A 25,892-nucleotide genomic window follows, 5' to 3' on the forward strand; every position below is an offset into this window, starting at 1 on the left:
TTTACTCTATCATAATACTTAACTCTTCTTTTTATAAATATGGCAGTTGCAGTTAAAAGATGCTGAATAATTTGCCCAAAGTCAAACTATTTTTTTTAAATTAGTTATTTATTTGTTTGTTTGTTTGTTTGTTTTTAGAGAGAGGGGAAAGGAGAAAGAGAGGGAGAGAAACGTCACTGTGTGGTTGCCTCTCACTTGCACCCCCAACTGGGGACCTGACGTGCAACCTAGTCATGTGCCCTGACTGGGAATCGAACCAGCGACACTTGGCTCGCAGGCCGACGCTCAATCCACTGACAAATTGTTTTTAATAGTACTGATTCTGTCTTCTAGATGAATGCTCTTTAAGCATCTCCATCACTAAGCCCTCCTTTAGACTTCCTGCTCCGTCATCTCTGTTCGATCTGTAACTAGGTTAGGTTGGCTTGTATCTTCATTTTTCCCCCTGATATCTATTACCATCTATTCATTTTCTTTCCCTTTGCTTTGATATTATAGTCTGGGCCCTCACCACTCATGCATAAATTACTCTAACAACAGCCTCCTAGCTGGCCTCAGTATATCCCTCCTCCAATCCATTTACATGCACCTAAAGGCTAGTCACTTTCTGTCACTGCTTTTAGAGACTGGAAGGGAGAGAAAGAGAAACTTCAATATGAGGGAGAAACATCTATCAGTTGCCTCCCATACGTGCCGGGTCCAGGATCAAACCTGCCACCCAGGCATGTGCCCTGAGAGGGAATGGAACCCACAACCTTTTGGTTATGGGACAACGCTCCAGCCAACTGAGCCACACTGGCCAGGGCTCTGCAGTTCTTAAAAATAAACTGTAAATAATAAAATATCTATTGTACAGAATTGTAAAGATTAAATAAGATCAATTATCATATGGAATAATAATAAATAAGATCAATAATTATAAATATATAACTGTATAATTACATCTTATTCAAATATAAGCTGTTACTGCCTTAACATGGGACAGATAGTACAAATTATAGTTATCTTACATTTACCTCCTCTTGACTCTAGGCATGTATGTGCTCAGATACATACTTGATTGGCTGATTTTTTGCCGATCTTCCATACTCCCACTAATGTTATCCAACAGACCAATCTGATCCAGTTTAATCTCCTTAGTGATGAATCCTGAAAACCAAAGCTGTGGTATAAATAAACATGGTACTTACTTAATTAAAGCATGCATAATATGATGAAGCCCTGAAGCATCAAAGTAGAGATGCTCCTAATGAAAAACCCAATGTTTGGCCACGAAAAACTTCCGGATTATCTCCTAACATCACAGTATCATTTCCCTGGTTCTGTAACTGGTGAACCATCCGTCATCCATTAGAGTGCAGCCACACTGTCACCACTCTGGGAAAGGCTTCCTGACTCTCTCTTCTGCGTGTATGCATCTCATGATCCTGCAAACCTATCACCTATCTTCATAACAGCACTTATTTCTCAGTTCCATAACTGCTTATAGGCTAGCGCCCCCACCTGCAACTATATGAGGTAATATATTTCAAGGTGACTGAAGAGTTGAGAAGTTCTTTATAGAAAAATTCCAGCTGATTAATGCAAAAGAAATGAAAAAATTGGAACACACCCATTTTGCAACCCCTTATGAAATAACTTACTAGGAAAAAAATCATCAGTACATGACAAAACAGTGGTTTCGGATCCTGGCTGTTCTTTAGAATAACTTGGGAACTTTTCAGATATACCTCTGCCTAGGTCCCACACCCAGAAATTATGATTCAGTTGGTCAGGAAAAAAGTCGTTCATATTTTAAAAAGCTCCCAGGCGATCCTAATATACAGCCAGGATTAAGAATCACTGCTCTAAAACTATTTGGTAGGTGGGGAACTTTATAATAAGTGGATCGGGATGATAGCACTGAATCCACTGATTAATCATAAGATTACTAAAAATGGGACATCCAGACATTATGTGCCTACTTATATGATGTAATAAAAAGAATAACACACCAGTTATGGGCCAAAAGAACTGAACCAGAATCTAATCAAGACCCTAGGTCTAACTACCTGTGTACAGACAATATGAGGTCATCATGGTAAGAAAAACTATGAGGATGTAATTGGCCAAATCTAAAGTGTGGGAAATTCATCAGGACAAATCTTTGGTCTCGTCAACAAATAAAGAGCAGGAAAAAAGTTTGTGTGTATAAGGAACTGTCACAAATGACACTCAAGAGGCATACCCACGAAATGCAGTGTGTAAAAACACAATCTTGATAAAAAGATAACTGAATGCTAGAGAAAAAAGACCAATCATGATAAATAATGGATTATTAAATCTTGCACTTTGAAAAGCAGGGCTAGATGAAGAAAAGGATGTAGAAGCCTATTAACTTTGATATGTGAAGTAGTGAAATACCCGTTCCTGTCATGGTCACAGAAAATTTTCTAAAATATTTCACTGGACTTAATGTTTGGTTTTTAATTTATATCTGTATTTACCTTAAGATTTTAAATAAAGAGGAAAACAAGAACAAATTATTACAGGGTAAATACAACCACATCTTTCCATTGGGGATGAGATACAGTGGTTTTGTATCAGAGCTGTCCAATAACATTTTCTGCGATGATAGAAATGTTCCTAACTGTGCTGTTGGTAGCCACACATGACTTCTAGGCACTTGAAATGTTACAAATTTTATTTAATTTTAAATAACTTAAATGTAAAGAGAGCACATGACTACAGTTCTCCTCTCTACCTGCAACACTTTTTCCTTTCCTTTTACCTAATAAATTCTCACCATATTCCCTGTTATAAGCTCTTTCAGCACTAAGTACATTTCCTTTCATACATGTATTACAGCTACAATGTTACCTGCATTTGTGTGATCATGTGATTAATGTTTGTCTCTCCAACTTGACCATAGACTCCAAGAGGGCAGGAACTACTACATTCACCTACTGCATTGACACTCAAATATTTGTTAAGTAAATGTTATTATTAGATAACATTGTGTAATTGAGTTTTTGTGAAGACTTTTCATTTCTCATAGTTCCATGTGATTTGATCTAAAATTCAGATCCTCCTTTAACACACATGTACTACGTATACAAAAATAAAGAGAAGTGTACCATGAAATCCCAGGAGAACATCACCAAGCTATAGAAATCATCAACTAACTGATACTGCGCTTGTTTTATCCACACCCTTGCCCCTGTTTATCCACCTTGTGCTAATGTTAAATCCCAGACATCATATCATTTTATCATATTATTATATATTTCAGTACACATTTCTAAAAAGAACTTTTATTTTTGTAAATATAGCACCATTTATATATAAGCAACCATTATCATAACTGAAACAAGAATCATTTACCTAACCTATGTTCAAAAGATTTTTTTAAAACACCTGAAGAAACTGAGTTGTTATTCTTAGGGTCTCCCACATCATTGATTTTGTTGACTTGAATCCCCATGGTATTGTTTAACAGAACTTAGTTCCATATTTCCTATAAACTTGGAGCTGGGTCTAAAGGATTGATTTGATTCCATTTTGTTGGAAAGAATACTGGGGTGTGTACCTCCAAGCGGTATATAATGCCTGGTTTCCTGACTTTTGGGGATGTTAGCAGCTATTAATGATCATCGTCAGATCTATCATTTCATTAGGTGTTTACAAAATGATAATATTCTAACTATATTATTCCTTTTTCATTTATTAACTGGAATCCATCAGAGAAAAACTCTGGTTAATCAAAGATAAAGTTCATATGTGAAAGGCCTGTAAAATACTCAGTTCTTTCCTTTTACCACTTTAAAATATTCTCCAAATGTGACCAATAATGTTTTTAGTATCATTGTTATACATGGAGTTTTAATAAGTTTGATGTGTTTCAATCTATTGTAATTGTTATTATTACTAATATTCAAATTGCCCCCTTCTTTAGTCAGTGGGAGACTCTTCAAGGTAGCTCCTGAGTCCTTTTGATATCACGTATCTGGAATGGCCTTGTTTAACAAGACGTCTGATCTCATCATGTATATTTCCCATTCCAGGTCTGGAATCAGACATTTCTTCAAGGAGTGCTAATGGTACTTATAATCAGACCCTGGGCTGCAGGTATGCTAATTTCTACTAGGTGGATCATTGTTAATAGGCCTTTTGAGTAAGGAGAGCTGAAAAGTCCCCTCACCCACTTTCAAGAGAAAATATAATCAATTATATTACTGTTTATAATTGAATTCAAGATTACAGAATATTCCCATCAAAATTATATCTGGCTTTGTAGAAGAAACTGATTCTAAAATTCATATGGAAATGCCAAGGGACCCAGAATACCTAAAATAATCTTTAAAAAAGAAAGCATAGAATTCATTCTTCCAGATTTCAAATTTTACACAGTGTGGCAGTAATCATGACAATATAGTGTGCCATAACGATAAACATATACATCAACGGAAGAAACTTGAGATGCACCCTCACATTTATAGTCAACTGATTTTTGACAAGGGTACAAGACTTGAAAAAGAATAGTTTTATCAACAGTGCTAGGACAACTGGATATTCACGTGCAAAATAATATTGTGCCCCTCACATCACATACAAAAATTAACTCAAAATGCACCAGAGGCCTAAGTAGAGAGTTAAAAATACAAAACTCTTAGAATAAATAAGAATAAATCTTGGTGACTTTGATTTTAGGCAAAGCCTTCTTAGGTAAGACAATAAAGGCATAAACAACAGCCAAAAATTAAATTGGACTTCATCAAAATTAAAATCTTGCATGTTTCAAAGGTCACCATCAAGAAAAGGCTGCTACCTTTTCAGATTATGCCAGTGTATCTTTGGGAGAATTTTCTAGGTGTAGAAATGCTGAGACAAGGACAAACTCATGGGCAGTTTTCTCTGATATTGTCAAGTTCCTCTCCACAGTTGTAGCACTTTGCATTCTCCCGAGCAACACTTGAGAGTGCCCATTTCTACACAGCCCAATCAACAGAAAATGTGGAACTTTTAGATTTTTGCCAATACGATAGAAGAATGGCATCTTAGTATAATTTTAATTTCAACTTCTCTTACCATGAGTTACACTGAACATCTTTTCATATGTTTAAGGAACGTTTGTATGTGTTTTTCTGATGATATCCTTAGTCCATTTTCCCAGTTTTAGATCTCTTCTCCCTTTTAAAAGTTCTTCATATATCAGAAATAATTAAAAGTGGCAAATATTTCAATTTTTCTTTCTTTCTTTTTCTTTTTTTTTTTTTTACTTTACTCATGTCCCACACCCCCAAGTTTTTCTTTTAATTTATGCAATTAAATTAGTCAATCCTTTCCCTTATTGCTTTTGGATTTTTGAGTCAGTGTTAGGAAAAATTTCTCCATCTCCAGGATATGAAGGAATTACCAATGTTTTCTTCTATTATTTATATGGATTCATTTTTTAAATTTATTTGAAATTTATCTTGGTGTACAGTGTGAAGAACATAATAATTTTTGACATACCAATTTAAGTGAGTAAGACTAGTACTTTTCTGGTTTTACAGTCTGTGCATATATATTCACCCATATATATATATGCATTGCATATATATATATGCATTGCTCTGAGGCTGGGGAATTTATATTCCGTGTTAGAAAATAAAAAGTTCTTCCCTGGCTGGGGAGCTCAGTTGGTTAGGAGTGTGGTCCAGATATGTCAAGGTTGGGGATTTTATCTCTGGTCAGGGCACATACAAGAATCAACCAATGAATGCATAAATAAGTGTAACAATCAATGTTGCCCCCTCTTCCGCCCTCTCTAAAAATATGAGTAAATAAAAATAAATAAAATTAAAAGTTTTATTTCCACTGTTAAAAAATCACACTGTGACCTTCTTTACTATTGCTATTAATATTGTGAAAGGCTTTTTGCAACTACTGAAATAAACCACAAACTTCTTCCTGATTGTGCCAGGTAAGATAAAATTAAACCAAAGGTAACCAATTCCTGGATTAAAGACACTTATTAATTAAAATTAAGGTTAAAAAGTGAAAATTAAGATTAAATGGGAGCCTTATACGGGTAAGAGCTTGCTATTTTGTTAACTGAAATTGAATCACTGTGATACTGTGGCTCGTTCTTGTCGCCTTGGGAAGAAATATAAAAAGAACTGCAAAGCCTTCAACTTTCAATTCTTAAAATGCACTAGAAATTTCACCTATCATTAATAATGTTATCAAATTTTAAATTAATCCTTCCTCACGCTGACATTATGTGATTAATGTAATTGGTATCTTAACAAAAAAATTCAATAAATGAGTCAGTAGCACAATTAGGACTTATACCAACTAGAAACTAATACCAAAGCTTATTTGGTTACACAGAGAAAAATGTACAACATTGCAAATCGGTTTGACATTATTTAAATTCATGTCTGTTACACAGTAAGTTCTGAAGAAAGTTTTTAAAAGAATCAAGATTTGATGAGAAAAAAAAATCATTATAAAGGTCAGTTCTCTAGGATAATATATCGCATTCTTTCACTTTAATCAAGCTTATAAGGACTCATTTTATTCAACAGATGGCTTCTACTCTTATCTATAATAAAGGGAGTGAGGAAAGGAACAGATGATGACATCAGTGATAACCTATAGTCTCATTTGGCTACTGGATTCAACCTTTTCCTTAAGCAAACTTTTCATTTCAAATTATCACAAGAACAGACACCTGGCATGAACATCAGCATTTTAAGTCTCCTTCTCTTTCAGGTAGCAATGTTTTGAGCTAGGAAATAATCAGGAAATAGGCAGGAAGAGAGATGGCCAAGTACTAGGTGACATGTAATTCACTACTGGCTACTGAAAAACTTCATTTTACAGGACGAGGAAGCTACAGCTCAGAGTTTGTAACCTCCACAAAGTTACACAGCTGGGTTACTAGCAAAACAAAAACGCGATTTTAGGTCTTCTGACTCTGAGTTGAATGGTCTTTCCAGTACGTCATTCAACTGGTCAGAATAGATAATTTGGGGGGAGGGGGGGAGTGAAGTTTCTCAATGTAAATATGTATTCTATATCAGCTTAGAAGTTAAACCTAGTTTTATATATTCAATTTCTTTCTCTTTTTTATTACTGATATTATTGAAAAATGTCAATATGAAAATCCATTGTTTTTACATTTGCTTAGTATATTCTTTTCCTCATTTAATTTTAGAAAGTAAATATTTTTCGTAATGGACAATTATTACCTTATTGCATACTAAACTCTCTATCAAAACAAAATCCTATAAACATTACTTATAAGTAGGAGACTAAAAGGAAAGTTCTACTTAGATCCACCCTAATTATGCTGAACATTTCATAATCATATTTAATTAATTTATACTATTTCATATGGGAAAACTGAATCCAATGTCGATTCAATTTTAAAAAGTACCAATATCTATCAACAATTGAGTTGTAACAATATAATCAATAAAAAACATTAAAAAAAAAAAAAAAAAAAAAAAAAACAATTGAAATGGTTCCCAGATGGGACGGGTATGTGGGGAATGGGTGAAGAGGTAAGGGGATTAAGTAGTACAAATAGGTAGCTACAGAATTGCCATGGAGTAGCCAAAGAACTTACATACATGACCCATGGAGATGAACAATGGTGTAGGGATTGCCTGAGGGAGCTGGGGCAAAGGGAGAAAAATTGGAACAACTATAATAGCATAACCAAAAAATATAATTTAAAAACAAATACTAAGTATCTACTATGGATCAGGTCCTGGTGTTATAGTCAAAAAATTAATTACCAAATCAAAGTAAAAAACAAGTATTTCTAACTTTTGAGACTAAGCACATTTAGGCTTACCAAAGAAAGTTAAATCTCAGTGGCCTCCCAGTATTACCCTAATACGAAAACCAGACAAAAATAAATTATTGGCCAATATGCTTGATGAGCATAGATGCAAAAATCCTCAACAAAATATTAGCACACTGAAATATAGCAATACATTAAAAAGATCATACATCATGATTAAGTGGGATTAAGTGGATGCAAGTTTGATTCTATATCCACAAATCAATTAACCTGATACACCACATGAACAAAATTAAAGAAAAAATAATATGATCATATCAATAGATGCAAAAAAGCATTAGACAAAATCCAACATCCATTTATGATTAAAAACTCTCAGCAAAATGGGGACAGAGTGAAGATACCACAACATAATAAAGGCCACATACACAAATACACAGCTAACATCACACTCAACAATGAAAATCTGCAAGCTTTTTGGTTTAAGGTCAGGAATAAGACAGCATGTCCATTTTCAACACTTTTATTCAATATAGTATTGGAAGTCTTAGCCACAGTACTTAAACAATGAGAGAGAGAAAAAAATAAATAAAAGACATCCAAACTGTCATTATTTGCAGATTAATGATACTATATATACGAGAACCCTAAAGATTTTACGAAAAAACTATTAGAACTTATAAGTGGATTCAGTAAAATAGCAGGACACATTAATATTCAGAAATTGGTGGCATTTTTATCAATAACAAATTACCAGAAAGAGAAATTAAGAAAACAATCCCATTTACAATTGCATCAAAAAGAATAAAATCCCTAGGAATAAACTTAGCCAAGGAGGTAAAAGACTTGTACTCAAAAATGTATAAGACACTGAACAAAGAAATTAAATAAGATACAAATAAATGGAAGGATATATTGTGCTCATGGATAGGAAGAATATATTTTAAATTTCCATATTACACAAACCAATCTACAGATTCAATGTAATCCCTATCAAAATACCAATAGCATTTCTCACAGAACTAAAATAAATAATCCAAAACTTTACATAAAACCATGAAGACTCCAAAAAGCCAAAGCAATCTTGAGAAAGTAGGACAAAATTGGAGATATCACACTATCTGTTATCAAACTATACTATAAAGCAGTGGTTCTCAACCTGTGGGTCGCAACCCCTTTGGGGGTCGAACAACTCTTTCACAGGTATTGCCTAAGACCAGCGGAAAACACATATATAATTACATAATTTTTTTGTGATTAATCACTATGCTTTAATTATGTTCAATGTGTAACAATGAAAATACATCCTGCAAGCCCTGGCTGCTGTGGCTCAGTGGATTGAGCCACTGGTTCGATTCCCAGTCACTGGTTTGATTCCCAGTCAGGGCACATGACTAGCTAGGTTGCACGTCAGGTCCCCAGTTGGGGGCATAAATGAGAGGCAACCACACAGTGATGTTTCTCTCCCTCTCTTTCTCCTTTCCCCTCTCTCTAAAAATAAAATAAACAAGAAAGAAAGAAAGAAAGAAAGAAAGAAAGAAAGAAAGAAAGAAAGAAAGAAAGAAAGAAAGAAGAGAGAGAGAGAGAGAGAGAGAGAGAGAGAGAGAGAGAGAGAGAGAGAGAAAGAAAGAAAGAAAGAAGAAAGAAAGAAAGAAAGAAAGAAAGAAAGAAAGAAAGAAAGAAAATACATCCTGCGTATCAGATATTTACATTACGATTCATAACAGTAGCAAAATTACAGCTATGAAGTAGCAACGAAAATAATTTTATGGTTGGGGGTCACCACAACATGAGGAACTGTATTAAAGGGTCGCGGCATTAGGAAGGTTGAGAACCACTGCTATAAAGTTATACACAGCATGGTGCTGGCATCTAAAAGACACAAAAATCAATGGAACAAAACAGAAAGCCCAAAAATAAACCCATGCCTGTATCTACAAAAAAGGAGGCAACAATATATTGAACAGAGGGGAGTTAAGAGAACCTCATTAATAAATGGTGCTGGGAAAACTGGACAAATATATGCAAAAGAATGAAACTGGGTCATTTTCTTACACTCAAAATGGATTAAAGACTTAAATATAAGGCCTAAAACCATAAAACACTAGAAGAAAACATAAGCAGTAAAATCTTTGACATCCATCCCTCTTAGTAAATTTTTGGGCTATCTCTCCTTGAGCAAGAGAAATAAAAGAAAAAACAAACAAATGGGACTACATTAAACTAAAGAGCTTTTGTACAGCGAAGGAAACCATCAGCAAAACGAAAAACAACTTACTGACTGTAAGAAGATATTTGCCAACGAGACTTCCAATAAGGGTTTAATATCCAAAATTGATAAGGAACTCATACAAGTTAACACCAAAGAACAAACAATTCAATTAAAAAACTGGCAGAAGACCTGAATAGACATTTCTCCCAAAAGGACATATAGATGGTCAAATGACATATAAAAAGATGCTGACATAGCTAATCGTCAGGGAAATGCAAATTAAAACCAGTGTGAAATATCACCTGACACATGTCAGAATGGCTATCATCAATAAATCAACAAACAACCAGTGTTGTCAAGAAGTGTGGAGAAAAGGGAATCCTTGAGCACCATTGGTGGGATTGTAAATCAGTGCAGCCATTATCGAAACAGTGTGGAGGTCCTCAAAAACTTACTAAAACTACCTTATGACCCAGCAATTCCACTTTTGAATATTTATCTGAAGAAAACCAAAACACTAATTTAAAAAGATACATGCACTCCTATGTTCATTGCAGCATTATTTACAATAGCCAAGACAGGGAAGCAACTTAAGTGTCCATCGATATATAAATGGGTCAAGTAGAAGTAGAACATATATGCAATGGAATATTACTCAGTCATAAAAAAGAACAGAATCTTGCCATTTGCAACAACATGGATGGACCAAGAAGGTATTATGCTAAATGCAATAAGCAGACAGAGAAAGACAAATACCACATATTTGAAGTTATTATGCTAAGCAGAAAGACAAATACCATATGATTTCACTTACATGTGAAATCTAAAAAACAAAATGAGCAAATAAAATAGAAACAAACTCACTGATTCAGAAAACAAACTGATGGTTGTCAGATGAGAGGGGGGTTGTGGAGATAAATGAAAACAGTGAAGGGATTAAGAAGCACAAATTGCAGCTATAAAAAGACACAGGGATGTAAAGTACAGCATAGGAAATATAGCCAATAATACTGTAATAACTGTGTATGGTTCAGATGGGTACTAGACTTATTGGGGAATCACTTTTTAAGTTATATAAATCTCTAATCACTATGTTGTATACCTGAAACTAATGTAATATTGTATGTAATTGAAAAAATTTAAATTAAAAGGATTTCTCAGTGGCCTCCTATATAATTTCAACTATTTTTTTGAAAATAAGATATTAAAGAGTTTTTCCAGAATATAATATAAAGATCAATATTAAAAATTCTTCTAGCTCTTTGAGAGAAACATGGTCACAGCTACAACTGAGCTGTCAGCCACTCCTACTCCTGACTCACAGCTGTTTGCTCACTGAGGAACAAGTTCTTAGGAGGCCGCGCCACAGGTATGGCTTAAAGATACCAGAAAGACACCCATGGAACCAGAGGTGTTGATCCACCAAATTAGAATTACTCTAACCAGCCGCAACGTGAAGTCTTTAAGACACAAAGGAAAAGAATCTCAAAGTGAAAGGACCAGTTCAGGTGCTACCAAGACTCTGAGAATCACTATAAGAAAAACTCCTTGTGGGGAGTGTCCTAAGACTTGGAACCAGTTTCAGGTGAGGATCCACAAGAGACTCATTGACTTGCACAGCCCTTCTGAGATTGTTAAGCAGATTCCTTCCATCAGTATTGAGCCAGGAGTCAAGGTTGAAGTCACCATGGTAGATACTTAAATCAACCTTTTTAATAAACTATCAGTTGTTTAAAAAAAATTCTTCTAAAGTTTCTTAAATTACTGAGGACATTATTATACTGATTGATGTCAACTCCAGTTTTATGAATTCTCAATGGTAAGAACACCTTATTTCAATAATACACATTTATAATACTCAAGAATACTTTTAGAGATAGAACCTAGATCCCAAGTTACTTGCTTAAAGTAAAAACTGTCCAGATCTACCCTAAGTGTCTCTCTTTGAAAGACTGCTCACTGGAAAAGCAGACATGTACCTTTCCATGACAGCCAGGCACTCCTTTCTCCAGGTAAATCGACTCCCTCGTCGTAGTCGGAAGGTGCCGGATGTAGCAGAGACTGGGGGAGGCGTTTGTCTCCATTCGGGGTCTTCTATTGGAATAGGGGCTGGTCTCATACTTAGCGTAGCCCCTGAAATAAACAAGGTATTTTTAGCAAATATCTTATAATTTATTAAAACCAATATGATAAATATATCATGAAATCAACAATAAACTTTTGGCCCTCCACTGAAACTTTCAGGCCCAATACTTATATTTTGATACTTATATATTTTTAAAATTAAAAAATTATTTGATCAAAATAAAAATCCAAAGAAATAAAAACTCTTCCTTAAAGTCAACATTATTTTAAAATGTCATTCATCTTTATCTTTGTGTCATTTTTTGAAACAAAGCTTAAAATCTATCTCTTTTCCAGCACTGGCCAGGTAGCTCATTGGGTTAGAGCATTGTCCTGATACACCAACATTCGTTGGCAGCCGTCCGTCTCGAGAGACGATGGTGTAGCTTCTTAAGAGTCTATCTGCACCGCCGAGAATGGCTGTGCAGTCCGACTCGGAGCGACACGGTATCTGTCTCCTCCCGTGTTGAATCAACATCTTGCGATGACGCTGGAGTGTCCTCTCCAGTGAAGCTGAAGCTACAGAGCCTGGGCAGGGTGATATGGAGGGTCTGCTGTTGCCCATGCAGCAGACCCCCCCTCTCTTCGCAGCTGAAGGGTCCAAGGGAAAGACGGAGTCAATACAGCTTGGCTTCAGGTGCGCCGCAGGAGTTGCCGGTGTTGACTACAACGTCAAACCGCCTTAGGGACTCCGGCTCCGGATTTTCTGTCGGGGTTTACTCCCTTAGCTTTTCCCCTGAAGAGGTATGCCGCAAGGCAGCGGAGGTTTTTTGGAATCAGAGTTTTCCTTCTCTGACACCAACATTATGGAGCAACAAATTGATGCTTTTTTCCCCTCTCTCTCTCTTAAAAAAAAAATCAATAAATAAAAATTTATGTCTTAAAACATATGGCAAACTATGGCATGTTGCCATAGTTAGTCTGACTTGGGCCCTGGCTAAATGCATGGATAAGTGGAACAACAAAAATCAATGTCTGTCTGTCTGTCTGTCTGTCTGTCTCTCTCTCTCTCTCTCTCATATCAGTAAATAAAAATAGTTTTATTTGAATATAGCCATACTCATTCATGTACATATTGTCTTTTTTTTGGGGGGGGGGGCACTGCAATGGCAGAGTTAAGTAGCTGTGACAGAGACCACATAACCCACAAAGCTTAAAATATTTACTATCTGGCCCTTTACAGAAAGTTTGCTTTGCTGCTGACCCCTGGATCAAAAAATTTCTGGCCCACATACTATGAAACTCTAAACCGAAACCCTTTTATACACAGTTCAAGAAAGAGGGTCCCATTCTGCCAAGATAACTTGGCAATTCAGTCTGGGCCTAATTCAAAGTTAACAAAGTTTAGTCATCAGAAGGAACTATGGAGCTGGAAGGTTTAAAAATCTTTGTTTTGGTACTTTTCTGAATGCAAACAGGAATTACAACTGGACAAGGGCACTAGAATCTATCTAAGTAAACTACGTAAACTTTGTTCTAAAGCTGTTATAAAAGGTCCAAAACAGAGCCAAGCTACTATCATGGTTGATCGAGACAGAGGTAGAAACAGACTGGGTAAAGCAGTAGGTCCTCTTATCCAAGTCCTGGCTCTGATAAAAGAATAGAAGATTCGGGCTTCAGTGGGTGGAGGATGGGGAATGGTCAGTGAATTCCATGTATTATAGGAGGCCACATCTCTATGGATAGCATGCTTTCTTAGTTAAGCAGGGTGATAAATGGGAACAAATAAAACCAAGAATGCAAAAAAGCTTAACTCAATCATGAGGTTGAGGGAAATAAGTCAATTGATAATAATGGTTCTTTCTTAGTATTGGGGTTAATTGGTACTATAACTAGGCTTTTTAATAATATTCTGTGTTGTTCAGATGTTTTATAAAAAAATTAGATGAAATAAAATTTGTTAGGAAGGAAAAGAAAGGGGAGTAGAGGAAGGAGGAAAATAAGGAGAGGGAGAAGTGAGTAGTGGCCTGGTTACTTTAAAAGAAATCAAGGTAATTTAGGCACAAAAAGTGGAAATTCTGAGTAATTTCAAACTTGTAAACACAATTCATTTGAAACATAATGTTATCACTTTACTTTTGAGGGTTTTCTTCTTCTTTTTCTTTTTTTAATGTAGCAATATTTAAAAATAGCACAGGAGGCACTCTGGAAACACTCCAATAAACAGATTTATTCTAGAAAACTTGATTCACCTTGCTTTGGTCAAAATGGATAGACAGCAATGAATAACCCAAGAAGGGGTTCAAAATTATTGACTGACAGAAAAACACAGAGATACCAGAATGCAGGAACAATGTATATGCCTTTAAACGCCTCTGAAATAAAATATACGAATTCTGGGTTTTTTAAACAGCCTACTTTTTTCCCCCCTTAGGGGAAGTATTTTACCTATTTTCTCTACAGAAACATTTCCCCCCCACCACATTATATTGGGCTCCCATTAAGACAAAACTTTGCACATTTACCTAGCAAATCTAAGAGGAAAAAAAAAAGCCCTCTTCCTAATTTGCTGATAGGTTTTTAAATCATGATAAATGTATTCTTTGTACATATACTTTCCTTATCAGGGTTATTTCTAGGTGAGCCTTCACCAAGCAGCTGCTGAAAGGAGGACTACAAGCATGTCACACGGCTCCATTCACAGAAACTAGCTTCTCCAAAAGTAATGTCTTAACCACCCCCATGTCACACACATGACTTCCTTGAGGCTCTGACACTCTGCAGCAGTTCTGCAAATTCACTTCATGTGCTTGCTGAATAAGCCTCTTGGCAAATTGTATTTAATTGTTTAGTTTAAAAATATGCAGAGTCTGTGCCATGAGCCAAGAGGAATTCAGCCAATCCTGTCTACTATAGTAATGTTTAAATTAGACAAGGGAAAAGACTGTTGAGCTTAATTTGATTAAATAAGGGAGCTTTTGATGTCAACCATGCTGAATTTAGTACTCACTCCTTTAAAAAAAAAAAAAAAAAGGCATTTTCTTATAAATGTTTTCATAAGAAACAAGATAAAATGTTTGTGATCACTTTCCATCATACTATTTTATTCATAGGCCTTGGCAGGCTTTGGGTTATGCTGGGAAATCCTGACGATGGTTCTTTTTATCAGAGAATTTCACTACACATCTATATGTATTGGATTATCAGTAAAAATAACCTAAATATCCATCCTATTATTTTTCTTGCTGAGTCCACTTAAAGAAAAACCAAAAACACCACCACCAACAACAAAAATCCTTACCCAACTGGGTCCAGACAGAAGACGTTGAAAAAGATAAGAACTTTAATCAAAGTATACAGAGAGAAATATTCTGAGCCCAGGAATAGAGAATGTACATTTTTTGTTTTCTAAATGCTTAAATTTACATAAACAAAGTACTTTTTCATTTTGTAATTTTTCCTTAATTTTGAAATTTTTTCTTAGAATATATGCAAAGGGATGATACCATTTACATTTCTTTTGATTTCTTTATTCTGGACAAAGAAAAATTTATAAAATAAAAGAACTACCTACCAATAAAAATTAGTGATGTATTTTTTACCTAGCAGCCTCTCAAAAGCACATCTGTACTATATGAACCTAGAGCCTCAGTTTTTTGTATCTTAAAAGCTATTAACAAGGCAGACTAATATTTTTTGCCTCCTTCCCTCCTTTTTCATTAGACCTTATATATATATATTTTAATATAGAGTACAAATACATGGTACAAAAGGTTATTTAGTTAACAGTCTCTCAGGTCCCCTCCACAGAGGCACTCTTATCAATTGCTAATACTGCCTTGCAGAGATGGTCTGTGTTTACATGAGAGAGAGAGAAGGAGAGAGAGAGAGTGTCCCTATATAAAGGGCAATATACTAGATTCATTGTTTTGTATCTTATTCTATTCATTTACAAATTTAATATTACCACATATAAATCCAATTCCTATAAAGCTATCTTTTTGGAAAAAATAGCTATATAGCATACTCAGTAATTTACTTAACCAGTTCTTGACTAGAGACATTTAGGTGGATTCCAATCATCTCTGCAATGACATGCAGAGAAGATTCTGATATAGTATAAGCAACTACTAACTATACAGTGGATGATAAGCTATTAGATATTAACATAATTTTAGTTCATCTATTCCAAACAAAATAGCAGTTTCAAAGTGTTCACGGAATAAGAAGAAATAATATAATTCTTTAGCTAAAACCAAAAGTTAAAATCCAAGGTTTTCGGTTAATATGACAGTGTAGGTAAATGTGGTACTCACATTCTCCCACAACCACACAAAAAATACAACTAAACTACAGAACCACCATCAGTCAGAACTGCCTGAAATCTAGCTCAACAGAAGTCTTACAACTAAGGATATAAAGAAGCCACATCGAGACTGGTAGAAGGGATGGAGACCTGGAATGGGTCAGTCCCTTGTGGCAGATAAAAATAGAGAAGGATATCCTGGCTGCAGAGGTCCCTTCTGAGGAGCAAGGGGTCCTAGGCCCACACCAGGTGCCCTAGCCCAAGGTTCTGGTACAGGGAAGAGCTGTCCCCAGAGCTTCTGGCTGTAAAAACAAGCGGGGATTGTGGCAGAGGGAGAGATGCAGTGCTTCTGGAGTCCCAGGCAGTCCTCTTAAAGGGCCTATGCATGGGCTTACGGGCAGCAGCTCAAAAGGCACCAGGGCATACCAGGAAGAACTAAAGTGTCAGTCATCAGGGCAAGAGCTGGAGAAGCAAATTTCTCCCAGACAGAAGTGCTGTCAGAGGCCACTGTTTCTTTTCTGAGACTCTCCTCCCCTCACCAAGCCAGCAGGCAGGCGCCATATCTGAGACTCCATCAACCTACCTCATACTGTTCACCCCACCCTGGTGATTCCCTGAGATTCTGTCCTAGCAACTTGCAGGCCCAAACAAGTTGTTTCTAGTGGCCTTTCCATATGAATAGCCTGTCTTGGCTCATGCTTCAAACTTTCCTAATATCTCTCAAAGCTGCATCTGGCCTCAGTATGCCTTGTACCTCTTGCTACGTAGCCCCAGGCCTGACACTAGCAGCAGCTGGCCTTGGCTCACAGCTTGGCCTCTACTGGGTACCTCCAAGCCCAGCATTAGTAGCAGCCATCTACAGATCACTCATGCCAGATGGCCCTGGGAAGAACAAAGGTGGTGGCTGAACTTGGCCTGTACCTCCTGGAAGGTCCCAGAGCCAGCGCACCCGGTGGACAGTTTCAGACCATATATAGCATCACCCAATCATGTTCACAAGTGACACATTCAAGGGGCAGACTCAGCAGGCACCACAGCCCTGCTGAAGTCAGTCATGCTCTGTTCAGTGGGCACCTGCATAGCTGATCCTCCACAGTGGCCACAGCCAATCCTTGCAGCTGATGGGCCTTGGAGTAAATCCCTCCCAATAACATGACACCAGCAATGAAGGCTCAATTACAACACAAGGGTGTACATAGCTCACATGGGAAGGGAGGAGGGGACACACCTGGAGTCTCAGCTCGGGTGAACAGGAAGGCTCTGCCACTAGACCCAACAGGACATCTACTATATTAGGTCACTCTACCAAGCCCAAGAGATGTAGCAGCTCTACCTAATACATAGAAACAAACACAAGGAGGCTGCCAAAAATAAGGAGACAAAAAACCTGTCTTAAATGAGAAAAGAGCCAAACTCCAGAAAAAAAAAAAGAGACAAGCAATATACTAGATGCAGAGTTCAAAACACTGGTTATAAGGATGCTCAATGAGTTTAGGGGAAGAGTAGATGAACTCAGAGAGACCTTCAATAGCATAAAAAAGGACATGAAACCATGAAAAGGAACCAGTCAGAAATGAAGGATATACTAGCTGAAATAAAAAATAATTTACAGGGAGTCAACTATAGAGTAGATAAAGCCGAAAATCAAATCAGCAATTTGGAATATAAGGAAGCAAACACACCCAACCAGATATCAAAAAGAAAAAATCATCCAAAATAATGAAGATAGTATAAGGAACCTCTGGGACAAATTCAAGCATACCAACATTTGCACACTGGGGTGCCAGAAGGAGAAGAGAGAGCAAGAAATTAAAAACCTATTTTAAAAAATGACAGGAAACTCCCCTAACCTGGTGAAAAAAAAGGACATATATAAGTCCAGGAAGCACAGAGTTCCAAACAAGATAAACCCAAATAGGCCCACACTAAGACACATCATAAGGAAAATGTAAATGGTTAAAGACAAAGAAATACTCTTAAAAGCAGCAAGAGAAAAGCAGTTAGTTACCTACAAGGAAGCTTCCGTGTCAGCTGATTTCTCAAGATAACTTTGCAGGACAGAATGGATTGGCAAGGAAAATTCAAAGTAATGAAAAGCTATCATTTAGAATGAAAAGATATGTAAGAGAGCTTCCCAGATAAGAAAAAGCTACAGGAGTTCATCACCACCAAACCAGTATTACATGAAATATTAAAGGGAAAAAGAAAGAAGAAAGAAGGAGGAAGGAAAAAAGGGAGGGAGGGAGGAAAAGAAGCATAAGAATAAGGAGAAGTAGGAGGAGGGGGAGAAGGAGGAGGATAAATAAAAAATATGAGCAATAAAATGGCAATAAATATATATGTTTCAACAATTGAATCTAAAAAACAAAATAAATGAACAAGCAGAACAGAAACAGACTGATAGATACAGAGAACACTTTGGTGGTTCCCAGTTGGGAGGGCGGTTGGGGGGTTGAGTGAAAAGGTGAAGGGATGAAGAACGACAAATAGGTAGTAACAGAATAGTCATGGGGATGTAAAGTATAGCATAAGAAATAGAGTCAATAATATTCTGATAACTATGCATGGTGTCAGATGGGTGTGAGATTTAGGGGAATGATCAGTTAGTTATATAATGTCTAATCATTGGGGTATACACCTGAAACTAGTATATTACATGTCAACTGTAATTTTTAAAAAATTTATGTTAAAGTACACAAAATAAAATTGCACTTATCTAGAAAGAATTCCATACCACATTAGCTCTTATAATAAAAGCTGAAATGCAAATAAAAACTTTTAAAAATTAAATTTTAATTGCTAACATTCAATTACTGTTGATGCAATGAAAACTACTAACTGAATTATGAACTTATCCTTTAAATTATATTCTACAGAAAACTTAACTGGAGAGAACTCAGAACCAGTATGGATTTGATTTTCAAATTAAAAAGGGAAACAAAAAACAGAGAAAAGGGGATAGCTGGTAATGCAACTTTACTGAACAGCAAATGCATATGATTAGAGCAATTTACTCTTAAAAGGAGGCACTATCTCCATAAAGAAAACAGCTCCTAACCAACAGCTAAATGAATGAGGTTAGTCCTTTCTCATTTTGCTGTTTCAATGCCTTGGTTTCACCACCCCCCACCCCCATTTCCTGATCACGGGTGGACCTAGCTCTAGTTTCAAGGTAAACTGAAATAGGAAATAAGATTAAAAGCAAAAACAAAACAACCACTTTTTAAAAGAAAACAGCTTAAGAAGAGCACAGTATCTCCCCAATGCTAGAAACTGAATTCCAGTACTAGTATTCTGCAGTGGGCAGTGCTACCAAATCAGCTGCAGAAATGCTGTGGCTTAGTCTCCCTTCCTATTTCTAGCGAACGCATTTCCCTGGTATCTGAGTGCCTGCATAGGAATGGAGCCCAGCCCTGAAACGCCAGTGTGGGAATTTAGCCCCACAGGCTGTGATGAGATTATACATTAGGCACTGTTCTCAGTGCCAAATACGAGTAACTGCCTGACACAGATGACTAGTGTTTGCCCTCCAAATTCTTCACTTTGAAACATCCTGACAATCCTTGTAGTGCTCCCCTGGTAACCAATTTCTGGAATGCGACCAGGCTCATGAAACCTCTAAGCACAGTTCCTTATTTACTTAGCTGAACCCTTGCTATCAGCCAGCCTAAGCTGCTCTACTAAACAGACAAGTGCCAAGTTTTTGTTCCTCTCCATGTGATTTGCTCTGCTGTGAATCACCGAAGAAGTGAGGTCTCTGGGAAGACTGCACACTGACCTGAGTTTTGAAGTGCTGCTTCAACTGTGACACGTCTTAGGACAGTGCTATCCTACATGGGGGCCACCAGCCACATGTGGCTATTCAGCACTTGAAATGCGGCTGATTGGAAGTAGGTGCTGTATGTGTAAAATACACTGTACTTCAAAGGATTAGTACAAAGAGAAAGAAAGATTAACTGTTGAAGAATAATACATATTTGTTAAATAAAATATACTATTAAGTTTAGCTATTTCTTCTCACCTTGTAAAGTGTGGTTACTAGATAATTTAAAATTGCACATGTCATGTATATTATATTTCTACTGAACTGTACTGCTTTAGAACATTTAACTAATGGCAGCAACAAGAGCCATTATTTTGAGAGAATGGTATATCTAGATATCATTAGAAAAATATTTAAAAATGAAACTCCTTTGCAGAAAAACTGCCAGCTAATAAATGTTGAAGAAATGTTAGATTAGATTATCGCCGTTCTGCAATCTCCACTGGAATAACTGCTTCAGATGAGCAATATCAAAGCATGCTAAGACCACTGGTGGCAAAATTACACCCTCTAGATTATTTATAAACCGTAAAGACAAGACTTGGTGGTTACTACTTTAATGAATGATCAAACTTAGCATATGAATAATGCTATACATGCCTCTTGATATGTGGTAAATTAGGGTAAACATTACCTGCAAAGCATTTCCCCCCAATATTTTATTGTGAAAATTTTCAAACATATAGCATCAAATGAAAAAAATTATAGCAAAAATCTGTACTCACACTATCTAATATTTTACTACACAATACTAACTTTATCACATATCTTTCCATCTCCCTATCCATTTTACTTTGAAGCATTTCAAAGTAAATTGCAGTCATTAGTACATATTCTCCCTAAATAATCTATGACATATTCTTGCCAAAAATGTTTAACCTGATTCTAATCAAACCTCTAATCCTAACTTCCAGTTTACAGGAAATACAGGGCTATAAACAAATCAGTTAATTGGCATTAAGAGAAAATTAAAAATCCAGAATATGGGACATTCTGCAATATTAAATGGTTTAAAAGTATGAAAAAAGTCTGAGTGACTAGATTTAAGAGTCTTAAAAGACCTAACAAATTACAACTTGTCAACCAAAATCAGATACTATTCAATTTTTAAAAAGCTACAGAAGATATTTTAAAAATAGATATATGAATATGGATGGGATATTTGATGATATTAAGGAATTATTAATTTTCTTAGATGTGATAAAAACTGTAGTATGTAGGTGATTACCTTTTTTTGCAGATGAATGCTGAAGAGTGTGTATACATGCACACATACATATATATTAAAAATTTATTAAGTTATTTATTTTATAGAAATAAAGCAAATATAGCAAAATATTAACAATTATCGATTCTAAGAAGAGGGTAAACAGATGTTCACTGTGTTGGTCTTTCAACTTTTCTCAGAAAGTACATTGAAACACTTCAAAACAGAAATTGGGGGTGACTATAGATGGAAAATTTACTGCAAAGAGATTAATATGGTCTCTTCTATTTGGCCTGCCTGGGCTTTTCAGGTCAAGAATGTGCTCTTTTAAAAAATGTCTTACCATAGACATACACAAAAATATGTCTCTATAACATTCTTTATTTCTACCTCAGAGCCAATGCTATTATTAGCTAAGAATCTTCAAGATGCAATATTACAACTGGTAATTTAGTCTGTGGGCAAAGGCTTTAATGCCGTAGTATTACAGAAGATAGCTCAGTCACAAGGTAAGCCTGAGATCAGGCTCACTGCCGCCAGTCTGCTGTCAGGTGCAGATTGAGACAATCTGCCACATAACTTCAGATTTTTTTTATATACCACTTGTTAAAAATACCCTGCAATAGAATTTGCCTATTCCTGGCAATCTCAGAGACAAAGGTCTCTGTGAACTTTTTTCCTTAAGATTTTATTCTGCGTTCCAACCTACCGCTGCTCCTGAAGTCATTAGGACTTCACCAAAGACACACTCATCACCCAAGTAATTAGAATTATAAACAGAAAATCATTAGCAGAGATCACTGAATATGGTGTACCATGAACTAAATAAAAGTATAAATTTATGCTACTAACTAAAACAAGATTTACCAAAACCAAAACAAACCAACCAACAAACAAAAAACCAGACCTGGAATCTCTCGTGCGTACCTATAATTGAGAAAAAAATCGCCCACTGACAACCGATACCTTTCTTTCAGACTTCGGTTAGAAATATCATATTACCTGGAAACAAAAAGGCACCTTATAGGGAGGCGTGAAATTAGACACTAAATATTTCTACAATTGGGGCTTAGGTTTTACAGTTAAGAGTGTTCTTTGGCTTAAAGGAACAACAGTAAAATGTGAAACTATTGTACCTTGGTGGAGACAAGGCAGCACATGGATTCAATAAAGTAATTAATTACTTATGTCTCGTTTCACATACAATGAGAAAAGAAAATGATGTTTACCAGGGTTTGTCTTCTCGAGTTGATACCATCGGTAAAATGCCCTTTTCTTCTGTTCACTCAGGTCTGATCCCTGTTGCAACAGCCAGTGAGAGATCCGGCTCTGGCTGATACCTGTACAGAGAGAGGAATAGCGGTTGCAAGTACTGAAATGATGGGGGAGTTATGGAGAGTTCTGTTGGTTCTAGGTTACTGGGTTCTTTAAAACCCTTCTCTATAAGGAAGCTGCAATTTGAACGAACCCTTTTATATTGGGCATTTTTGTAAAGGCTCACTACACAGGCTAGGATATATTCAGAATTATCTACTAGAGTTCATAGCATTTTACCAGCCAAGATTTGAAAGTGGTCTCTAAAATCAATCTCCAAACCTGTTGCAAGAATGTATGAGATACATGAAGAGATTTCTAAGTAATAGCTACTTATCAGAAGTTGATTAGATTTGTGCTCCTTCAACCACCACCACCTCTCCTCCAATCCGGGTTTAAAATATTAGAACTTCTACTCAATATTGAGAAGAAAAAATAAAACCAAGCCAGCAAGTTTTGCTACTCATTACTGATACGGATAAAAAGAGTTAGGGGCTGGGAAAGAAGAGGTCATTGAAAATACTCTCTTCAATAAGGTTTCTGGCTTATTTGTTAATTCATTTAGGCATTTCAGAGTCATTACCATTAGTACAGATAACAAAGAATTGGAAGACTTCTAGAGTTCTGCTGCAAATTGACCTCTTAAGAAATTTCAAGAGGTAAAGACACTCTTTCAACAGACTTTTCAAAAAACTGAGTAGAATATAAAGCAGTTTTCAGTCATCATTAAGAAGTTCTTGACAGCAAATAATTAGAAATGTGAAAAACCTCTCCACATATGAAAGTAAAAGAGCACGTCTAAAATTTACTAGTGTGAAAACCACAAGCTCCTTCTGGTCATTATAGCTACTTGAAAAATGAATAACTGATCACACAACTGGCAAAGGCAAAGATCAATAGGAAAGATGGAACTGTCTTACACGCCCACAGGCACGTTCTAAAGGACCAGTCAGCTACCAGAGGGTTAGCAGTCATACTGAATACCACTTGGGCCAACACCCGTTTAAAGCTATAATGCACAACAGGAAGAGTGGTTGTCATGAAGTAATCACACCCCTTCACATGAGAAGCAGCAGGAGGCTTGGTAATCACGTTTAACTCATTTAAAAGCAAGTCCCTAAAGTTTCATACTTTTATAAACCTATGTTAGAAGAGAATTTGAAGAGGAGTTTTGTTAAAAGACAAATTGGGCTGTGAAGCAAGGTTCTCTGACTGGAAACACCTTTCACTTTCAAAGAGTGCAACTCAGGTTTCCAAACCCAAAGTAACTGCATTCTCAAAAGTCCAACAGTGGTTTTCCAGTGGGTTGAAGGTCTATGTGATGCAGGTGCTGGCAGCTAGAGCTGCATGCTTGTTCTAGTGAAAGCTGATTATTTAAAATTGTCTGTGTTTAGCAATTCCTTCACCACAAGTCTACATTCAGACATTACATTACTTTTAAAGAGTGAAGAAAATCGTTTCCCATCATGAAATCAGAATTTATTTTTGTGTCAACAAAATAAAAATTTTTATAGGGATTCTTCATGGTGGTAGCATAATACTCGGGGGAAAAAAAGCATTTGAGAAAAATCTTTTAAGAAAAAAGAGACTATATCAGTTCTGTTATTTTCAGTATTATATCTCCCTCACACAATCAGATTACACAGCACAAACAGAGCCCACGTGATATTAGCACTGTCCAGGCTGGCTGTGCTGTGGCAGCAGCAGCGGGGGAGTGTGTGTGGGGGGGGGGGTGGGGGGCGGCAAAAGCCCATCAAAAGAAAGTTAGTTAAATTATGGTATACTCACATAATAAAAAAGTGGGCAGACTTTAAAAGTAATGTTCTAAATCAGCCACCAAAACCAAACAACAACACAAAAGCAAAACAAAAACAAACAAATCCACCAATACCAAGTGTTGGCAAGTACATGGAGTATATGGAATGCTCACACTGATGGAAGGGTAAAATGTCAGGGCCACTTTGGGAAAGAGTTGGGCAGTATCTGCTAAAGCTGGACATAAGTGACCATAGGACCTACAGTTTCCTTCCTCAGCATAGAGCATGCAGAAATGTGTTCATGCTCAACAGCAATGTGTCCTAAAGACATATACAAGGCTTATATGAGTATTATCCATAAGAGGCCCCAATTTGAAACAACTTAAATACCCATCAACAGAATGCATAAATTGTAATACTTACACATTCTACTATAGAATACTGTACCACACAGAAAAAGCACAAATTACTGCTACATGCAACTAGATGGATAAATCTCACAAAAACAATGCTAGTCCCCCGACCCCCCAAAATCAGACACATACAAAAGTCATATACAGCTGTATGACTCAGTTTATATAAAACTGAAAAACAGACACAATTATGTGTATGAATAGCCATCAGAACAGTGTTGGGTTACCTGTGGCTGGGGGGAACAGTTAGTCACCGGGAGGCAGTGTGAGAAAGGCCTATGTAGTGATCAGCACTGTTCTTGATCTAGATTCTGGATGGTGGTGATATGCATGGCTTCACTGAGCTAAACACTGTTCTCTGTATGTATTTCAACTTACAAAAATTTCCCCAAAAAGTTTTTAAAATTCTATGTAATATTTTTTAAAAATTAAGTAAATGGAGATGTATCAATATGAAAAGATGTCCATGATATAAATAACAAATCATATAGTTTTATAAATACATATTTATGTAATCTGTGTTCTGTTTTGTACAGTAACAAAAATTTACATATAGGGAAAGACAGTAGAGTGGCAGACTCCCTCCACGGTATATCTCTATATTCTTTTCTTAATTGTTCTACAAATATGTTTTAGTTAGCCTTCCCTTATAAACATTACATATTTTACTGGTTTTATGAACACTGCAATTAAGTTAAAAAACAAAGAAGTACAGAAAAGAAGTTAATTTCAGCCTTTCCTCAGCAATTCCACTATGAGGTAAACAATGTTAACTGTTAATATATGTTGTTCCATAATTTTCTCTATGTGTAATTATTAATAAAGGGATAGAAGGTAATAAAGAATATCCTCCTGTCTAGTCTCTTGTGTGAAAGGAAATTATAAAAGAACTTATTCCCTGTACACTCAATCCATTTTTATATAATAAACATAGAAAACAAAGTAATTCAGCAGGTAGTTTTTCCAGAAGAAGCATGATAAAAATTAAATATGTAAAGTACACATTTTTTTCCAATGAT

The 25,892-nt window shown here is 36.1% G+C and overlaps 1 protein-coding gene and 1 pseudogene across 9 annotated transcripts in view; one reads left to right on the forward strand and one right to left on the reverse strand.

Moving 5' to 3' along the window:
• Window positions 1-25,892, reverse strand: part of HMBOX1 (homeobox containing 1) — a 170,656-nt gene that overhangs the window by 34,591 nt on the left and 110,173 nt on the right. For all 9 annotated transcript variants that reach the window (XM_090289014.1, XM_090289011.1, XM_090289013.1 and 6 more), the window contains exons 5-6: window positions 22,619-22,729; window positions 11,969-12,122 (exon numbers count right to left, since the gene is read on the reverse strand). In XM_090289014.1, coding sequence (XP_090145140.1) covers window positions 11,969-12,122; window positions 22,619-22,729 — 265 coding nt within the window. The remainder of the gene's footprint in view (window positions 1-11,968; window positions 12,123-22,618; window positions 22,730-25,892) is intronic.
• Window positions 7,521-11,691, forward strand: LOC149999485 (small ribosomal subunit protein uS10 pseudogene; annotated as a pseudogene).

The sequence above is a fragment of the Furipterus horrens genome, unplaced genomic scaffold, assembly GCF_987537825.1.
Source record: "Furipterus horrens unplaced genomic scaffold, mFurHor1.1.pri manual_scaffold_10, whole genome shotgun sequence".
Classification (NCBI taxonomy): Eukaryota; Metazoa; Chordata; class Mammalia; order Chiroptera; family Furipteridae; genus Furipterus; species Furipterus horrens.